Source organism: Vicia villosa, linkage group LG3 (genome assembly GCF_029867415.1).
Source record: "Vicia villosa cultivar HV-30 ecotype Madison, WI linkage group LG3, Vvil1.0, whole genome shotgun sequence".
Classification (NCBI taxonomy): Eukaryota; Viridiplantae; Streptophyta; class Magnoliopsida; order Fabales; family Fabaceae; genus Vicia; species Vicia villosa.
In genome coordinates this window covers 91,079,690-91,088,636 of record NC_081182.1, presented here as the reverse complement: position 1 = coordinate 91,088,636, position 8,947 = coordinate 91,079,690, and the positions used below count along the sequence as shown (strand labels likewise).

The window sequence follows — 8,947 nt, the reverse complement described above, 5'->3', positions numbered from 1 at the left end:
CTTTTCACTTGAAGTATGTTTTCGAGGACGAAAACTCTTTTAGTGGGAGAGAGTTGTAACACCCCATATTTTACATTTTATTAATTTAATGGGAGTTTAAATTAATTTCTTGGATTATTGGTATTTTAATTGGACTTAAGTTGGAAATTGTGTAAAATAAGCTATTGGGCCAAGTTGTGGTTAGTAATGGAGGGGGTGTGATTGGTAGTTCCTATTACTAAAGCTATTTTGCTTTATTTTCATAAAATAAGAAAAAAAGAAAGAAATTGGAAATTAGAAGAAGAAAACCTAAGAGGAAGAAGGAGAGAGCTCATGGAGAAAAGAGATTTTCGTATTCATGGTGCAGTCCTCACAAAATGGGTCATAACTCTCTGCTCGTAACTCCAAATCAGGTAATTCTCAAAGATTCGGATTCTACACGAAATTTCCTTCAATTTGATATATTAATTCATGTCAGGGAGGTTCTCGATGAGGGAGATAAGCGAGTTTGAAGATGGGAGATTCTTGCTGAATGTGGGGAAAAAGGGCTTGCGGGTTTGATGGAGAAGAAGGGGAAAAGTCCAGATTCTTGATTAAGGTAAGGGGGACTCTTCCGATTAACATCTATTATCGGGTTATGGATAATAGGACTGATATAGATATATTATTTCATGTCAATTGAGTCGTATGATAGAGTTGGATTTTGGGGATGTTTGTTGATAATTATCTGTTTTGATAAATATCCATGAATTTGGTGTTGTATGATGTTTGATGATGCATAATATATGTTATATGTGTGTATGATATATGTTGTGTGGCTGTTTTGTGGTGTTTGATCAACTTGAATCGATTTGGTCGAGGTTGAGAAATTTGGGATTCAGGTTCGTATGCTGTCAATTGCGATGGGAATCTCTGATCTGGTCAGTTCGCGCCGCGTCCAATTGTTGGCGCCGCGAACTGCTTGGCAGAAAGCTTGAGGAGAATTATTTCACTCAGTTCGCGCCGCGTCCCTTGTTGGTGCCGCGAAGGCGTCGTTTCCTGGCAGCGCGTCGCGAACTATGTGTGGCGCCGCGTGCTGCTAGTAAATTTTGAAAAGTTTAAAGATGCGTATCTTTTGAACCATTGGCCTGTTTTAAGTGCCGTTTCGAGCAGGATGAAGTTTAAGAAGTATTCTTTAATGTTAGGATGATGAAATGAGCAGCAGCTCGAGATTATTTTTAAATCACAATTTTGCTTGTTTTGATGAATGTTGTGTTGTGGACATATATGATGAGATGTAACGATACAAGCTATGTTTAAAACATGATTCCTGTGATGATTTGTTGTTGGTATGATAAATCCTATGAGATAGTTTTGTGATGATGTGAGTATCTTGTCTATTGGATGGATGACGTATTGTTGACATATATGATGAAATGTGACAATATAAGATGTTGTTTTGAAAAACATTATGATGTGATGATTTGTTGAGAATTATATGATGATGATTGCTTAGTTTTAGAATGATGTGGATACATGTATGTTCTTCCTTATTGATGATGATGATGATTGATGTGGATACATGTATGTTCTTTTATGATGATGATGATGATGATTGATTGTATTTGAATGATGCTAATGTATATAAACATACTTTGATGATGATGATGATGATGTTGATGATGATGATGATGAAATGATTATTTGATGATGTTACTCATAGACTTGACGATGGTATAAGTATGTTCATGTATGTTTGCATTCATTCATATTCATTGATGATGTTGTATCCATGATGATGTGTTGGATCACTGAAGGGCATGATTCCCATTGTGTGGAATCTGTGCTGGCAGGACCGTATCTTGATGATGTTGGATCGGACATGGGTTATTCCCATTTTATGATGTTCGTACCACATGCATAGTGTCAGTTGCATTCATATGCATGACTTTTATAACATGATTGGATGTATTCCAGTGTTATAAATATTGATGATGTGTTGGTTGATTGTTTTGTGATGATGAAACTTGTCTGAATGTCTATTTATGAAACAATTGGGTGAATGATGTAACTATGATGTGTTATTATTTATGATTCAATAACATTTTTTAATTTGAATGAGACTCACCCTTACTATTGACATTTCAGATTGGCGAGTAGCGGCTTTTGGCTTTGGTGAGGATAGCTCATAGGCCAGTTTGTTTAAGTATAGCGTTGGTGTCATGCTCTGATATTGTAACACTGGGGAACGCTAGTTAGAGTCTAAGATGATACTCTGTTATGTTGTTATTGTATTAATTGTGTGGGATATTGCATAGATGATGTTATGCTTATCCGTATGATGGATTTTCCGCTGTGTTAACATGAGATGTTTATGAGTTATGATGAATCGTTCCTTAGTGAAAGCATGACAATTGATTTATAATAAATTGTTTTAAATTGAATTGTGGCACCCTTGTGTCATGTTTACTCTGAATTATTTTATTAATTTCTGCGGGGTTTAGAAGGGTGTTACACTACTGCTTCAGAAGACCCAAGTAATCCGAAGGAATACTCCGTTAGAACTTATGTTCATTGATCATAAATCAATACACAAGACCGAGCTTTCAAGTCAAGTTCGGAAGCTGAGATTTGTTTATCAGAAAAGCTGTTGCTTCTAACTTTAAAGAAAAAGTTAATGATTCTGAATACATGATTAGATGCAACAAAGGTCAAGCCAAGAATTCAAAGATTAGAATCAAGGATGTAATGAAGATCAGAATCGAGCTAATCAAGCAAGAAGATGAGAGGCCAAGATCCAATAATTAGAAGCGCTCTCAAACATGGAAGAACGTGTTTTTCAGATTGGCTAATGCCTATGCATCTAGAAAACAATGTTCCAATTGTTCATGGATTCTAAAAAAAATATGGACAAGCTACATAGCCACAAGAACAACTTTAGATTAGAAGTCAAATATCGTTTTTCATAAAAGTTGTTGTTATCAATTCTGTTAAACGAGACTCTGACCCTCACGGGATAATGATTCGACTCATCACTCAAAGTAGTTTCTGAACTACACATCAGAATAATTATCAGGAAGATGAAGACAAGTTGATCTCCCCCAGGCTTACTACTTCAAAACCAGAAGTACATTATTTGAGGAAAATATCAAAATTAGTCAAGAAGAAAATAGTACAACAATACATCACAAATTCCACTACAACCAGATGTATGTACTATTTCTCAAAAGTTGTCTCCCAACAACCTACAATGTATCAAGCTACAAGACAAAGGGAAATACTATCCACAACAAAGCTTGATTCGATCAGGTGGGTACTAGCCGTTGGAAATCAAAATACCTTCTCATCCTTCAACGTTTATTTTGAGAGGTATAAAAGAAGATCAAAGCATCCAACAAAGGTTTATGACATTGGAAACGCATATGTTGTTCATATCATATCTATGCATCCATTGTAGCTTCTGATGCGGCTGGTATCGCTACCAATATAGATGTCACAATTGATGTTCATACTTCTATAACGGTTGTTATCGTTGCAGTTGTTAATTGTGATTTGGTTTGAAATTAAACTTAACGAACACAAATTAACATGAACAAACTGATAAAGAAAATGACTATTCTTACAAGATGATATCAAAAAGCATATGTCAAAAGGAAAAACCGAAGCACACACCAATCAAAATGTTGCTGGGTTATTTAGCTGTTGCTAGTGCCTAAGTTAATATGCAGAAGCTAATCTGAAGATGAAAAAGATAATTCTACAAGATGCTACTCAATTACAATAATATACATATTTCTAGAACAATGTAATGAACACTAGATTTATTGCTCGTATAGTATTTTAGGACTAGGATTCTTCATGTAAATTGTTCTAACACATGAGTTGTTGCTCGGAAATGTGTTAAGCAATATGTGCTTAAGTTAGTGTTTACACCAAGCTTGTGTAGAAGCATTATATTGTAAGATAAATTTTATTAAACTGTGGTTTGATTGTTCCTTGATAGTCCGACTGAAGGTCAGAAGCTCGAGAAGACAGTGAGTGCGGTCATTGTGGGAATCCTCTTAGAAGACTGAGTGAAGGTCAAAAGTCTAAAGGGGTCAATGAACGTTATATGTGTGGATCAGATCACTGAACATGTAATTTTTGGTTAGTCACACGTGGTTGCTTGTGCACGTGTTAGTCGCAGGGGTTGCCTGTGCAAGGGTGTTACACACAAGTAGTTGTTTGTGCAGATGTCAATGAATATTATATTTGTTAACTCATATCACTAAGCATCTCATTGGATATTAGTCACCGGCTGTTGCCCGTGAATTGTAGTTAGTGCCAGGGGTGTCTGGGCAAGGTTGTTAGTCACCGGCGGTTGCCCATGCAATTGTAATCAATTTGGTAATAGTGGATTAAGACCTTGAGTTCAAGGCGAAATCACCTCGGAAGGGTGGACTGGATTAGCTTGAGTATCTCTCAAGTGAACAAGGATATATCTGTTATTATTTACTTATGTCCATTATATTCATATTATCATAAGCTCTAAGAAGACCTTGGTTTCGAAGAAGGTTGAATACTTCTAAGAAACACTAAGGTTCTGACAAGTAAGATTTCAACGCTTCTGATAAACAACAACTACTTAAGCTTCCGCACGGGAGTTTTTAAGAAAAGGAAATTATTAAAATCCAAATACAAATTCCCCCCTTTTTTGTGTTTTTCTCCACCTTCAGAAGGAAGTTAAAAATGCCCTCTTCTCATGGACAAAACGAAAAGGACATTTTAGGGGGGGAATTTATTGGCTAGAATTTAGACGTGAAGATAATTCCATCTAATAGCAAAGGGAGTATGAAAACAGAGTCGACCATAAGAAAATTTGAAGAGGTCGATTCGGCCTGAAGATTTCGTAAATCTGGCGCGAGAAGAAATCCCAGTCGAAGTCGTGTTTGAACTAAGTAATTAATTAAACATAAGACGTGGGTAACAAAGTGGAGAACGTGGATACAATAGAAAGAGAATTTTGAAACTTTAAGAGTACTCGTAGAATTCAAAGAGACAAAGGTCGCCAAAAGGCAGTTACACTTTTGTATTATAAATTAAACCGTGTAAATAGTTGTAAGGTTGTTCAAACTTACGCAAACCTGTACACTGACACTCAAAGTAAGCAAGCTACAAGAAAAATAAGTCAAGCAAGGGCAATGTATGTTTGAATCACCAACTTTATTTCTATTTTAAATTTTATGCCATTTATCTTTTTCCAAGCTTTATTACTATTTACAAGTTTTGTTTTTTCATTTCAAAGTTCTTTGAACGTTACTTTCTGAAAACAAACAGCTTTGACGCCATGTCGAACTCTTTTACAACGTACTTCATTTATAAACTCTTGATAAAACACATTGGAAACTGAAGCATTGTCCTGAGATTTTGTAGTCGATTTTACAAAGTAACCTTTAAAAAGAGACTAGCTTTGTTTACCAATTTCCATGGTAAACAGATTCTAAGTGAGAAAACTATTCAAGACAAACCTATTATCGAAAAACCAGTGGATAATCATATTATACACATTGATGTTAAGAACATACTGAATGATAATATGTTAGAATATGAAGAGTCTAGAGAGGAAGCGTTTAGTGCCAGTCAGGATAATGGAAAAAAGGATGTCAACAACAACATTGATGATATTCCTCAGCAAGAAGTAAATGAGTCATAAGATAAGCATTATGAATAAAGTAATGATGAAGAAGTTGGTTCTCAAGCAAGTTTAGAGAAAGATGGAAAAGTTACATAAGAGATTAAACAAGATACCCAAATGGATCAACTTGAGTCAAGAAAATAAGTTCTTACTAAATATGAAAGGCAAAAAGAAAATGAAAATGCCAATATTAACAATGGAGTTGAGATTAGCACTAAAGATGTTCCGTCAGATGTCACACAACTACAACAAAGAGATATGACCTCGAACGCAAAAGGTCTTGAACTTCGGTTACAGAGGCGAGGTAACAGAGATCGTCATAAAAACTTGTCACTTTATCTCTCGACTATTTTAAAACCGAGGAATAAAGTATTCTTCACATGGGTTTGATTCCTATCAACAACAATTTTATGATTTTTAAAATTTTGTTGCACACGCCAAATACCTCTCGAATTTTATAAATAATCGAGAAAAGTACGCCCCATATTTATTTCGGATTGTGTTAATAACTGATGCTAGTGTAGTATAATCTCGAAAAAAATTTAAGAAAAGTGCCAATAAAAATAAATTTGTATTGAAACCCAAAAACTCTATCAAATTGTTAATCACACCTAGCAAGAAGAGAAAACCCCTTAAGAAGAAGAAATTTGTATTGAATGTATTCATTTACACATTTATACGATGGTATTTTTGAAAGGGCAAAATTTTAATTTGATTTTTGAGATAGCAAATATACTTAGTTAGGATCAATTTTTTGTGTTTGTGCAATCTAATATGTATTTTAGTTGATCGAGCTCGAATATATCTTAGTGATCTTTGTAATCAATTTGATTATAGTGTAAAAAATTTAGCTTGAGAAAACTCAGCGTAGCTCTCAATTAGGGGGTATTTGGGGATAAATCGTTGCATGTTAATATCTCTTCTCTTATTTCATTATTGTGATTGACTTGAAATTTATTTAAAACTTTCTTTTAAAAAATTAATCGGACAATACCATTAAAGCCCCTTTTTCTTAAGTTTTTTATCACCTTCATTATTCTTTATTAATACATTGATTTGTCATTAGCTTGTCTCATATACTTAATGACTAACCACTAAAAATTTCCAAACATAAAATGATTCTTTACTTGATTTATAGCAACTGCACTCCTTTATTTATTGAATCATAACCTAGGGTTCCATCATAAACCTTAAGTGAAGTTAAAGCACTCAATGTTACGTAACCCTTTCATAACCTATTTGTATCTTAAAACTTGCACTCTATTTTTACAACCCTTTCATTCGTTGTTTCATAATCAATTTATATGAGATAAATCTTTTTTTTAATAAATAAATTTAGTTGTTAATATTCAAGACTAATGGTAGTGCGAAAGTATTGAAAGCAGTAAAGCACACACAATAGACTCTTTATCCAATTAAACACCAATACATTTAACATGTGAAAAATACACCACAAGGACCCATGATTCTATCTTCACATACATTAAAAAAAAAAAAAACAAAATTCAAATCATCATATAATTAAAATTCGTCATCATAATTCCATAAACACCATTCAAGACAGTAACTTTGGTTGGATGGTAGATTTGATTTGATTCATATCCATCCCAACCTACTCATCATTGCAACTTCGTCATTATCAGACACTGATGGTGGTGGTGACGGGGGTGGTAGTAGTGGCGGTGGCGGATCCATTTGGAGTTGTTCCTGGCTTTGATTTTCACTTTGATTTTGAGGAATACTAGTGTTTCTATCACCTGATTCTATCTTTCTGCCAATCTCCTTCAGATTCTTATCAATCATCCATGCAAGATCATTCAAACCAGCCACCGAACTGTCGTTCGGCACCATACCCCCAGCATTGAGACATTGAAACATGAGCATGGTTGTCTCTTTTTCTTTGTTGTCTCTCAATTGCTGTCTAAGTTGCTTTTCAGCCTTCTCAACCCTTTGTTTCAAAAAACTCTCCTGAGTCACCATCTTTTTTCTTTGATCAAATTCAGATGCTGTCTTGAACTTCGAAAGCACATTTTGTACTCCGGACGGTGATGGCCAGATCTCAGGTTGAGGATCGTAGGGGCCAAAAATTATGGCACATGCGTCGATCCCGCACAGGGTTGTAAGTTCATCAACCTTCTTCACTAAACTATTCTTCCTATTCTTGTATGCTAATTTTCTTGCGGTATCCTTCTCAATGAAAGCAAGTTTCAGCTTTTTTCTACCCATGGTTTTGACAAGAATAAGATGAAAATCGATAGAGAAAATGAAGAAAAGTTTATGGTTGTGATTTGTGTTTTCTGAAAAATGTGTTGTATATATACACCATATTCCATAAACGTACGTGGTTAGATGCATGCGTCTTTATCTTCCAACTGGCAATTTTTTTCCAACGGTAAAATGCGTCTTTATGACATTTAATTTTTAACATATTTACTAGGATGTTTCTAGAATCTAAATCTTTAGATTCATGTACGTAGATGCATAATATGTTTTGATATTTCATACTATATTTATCTACGCTGGGACCCATGGGATATCTGCATCATTATTTCCCAGCACGTGGACTATTTCAAAGTGGAGAAGGATTGAGGTTTGTTGGGCTACACATGAAGGGGGCTTCTTTGAAAGAAAATTTTATCAAATACCCCATCAATAATCCCCCTACTCCGATAAATTATGATTTTGGACCAAAATACTCCCGTTGATATCTTAAGTTGTTCATTTCATTTTAAAGTATAATGGGAACAAAAATCGGAGAACACAACCACTACATTTCTGTACTAACAAAATTAGAAAACACAAAGAGAAATTGTTCGGTTCATCGTTATAAGTAAGTTTTCTGGTTTGCACGCGAAAAAATGTTACAAACTGAATAACTTAGCATAAGGTTACCCGATTTACGTTTATTCCAGTCGGATAACTTGCAACCTTGTTAGGCGCACTAGTGCAGAAAAGACTTTTTACATCGGGCGAAAAACATATTTTATATCGGGTCTTGATCCGACGTAAAGTCAAGTGATGTAATAAATCAAAGACATTTTACATCGGTCAGCAGTCCGATGTGAAAAATGCATCTACCACATTGGTTGACTCTTATACCTGATGTAAAACGGGGGGTTAATTGTATTTTTTTAAAAATAACTACAATATTTAACATCGGTTGCCTGAAGGGCCCGATGTAAAATATGACTTTTAACATCTGTTGCCTTATTGGCCTGATGTAAAATATAGGTTTTTACATTGATTGCAAGGCGCGTCCGATGTAATATATTTGCTATCTTTTTTAAAACCTTAGGCTGTTTTTTAGCGAAATTG

At 34.7% G+C, this 8,947-nt stretch overlaps 1 protein-coding gene across 1 annotated transcript; it reads right to left on the bottom strand.

Annotated features, from left to right (window-relative positions):
- Positions 1–7,106: 7,106 nt before the first annotated feature.
- On the bottom strand, positions 7,107–7,900 carry LOC131656333 (agamous-like MADS-box protein AGL80). Its single transcript, XM_058926068.1, has one exon. The coding sequence runs from the start codon at positions 7,856–7,858 to the stop codon at positions 7,229–7,231; it is 630 nt and encodes a 209-aa protein (XP_058782051.1). The 5' UTR covers positions 7,859–7,900; the 3' UTR covers positions 7,107–7,228.
- Positions 7,901–8,947: the final 1,047 nt, after the last annotated feature.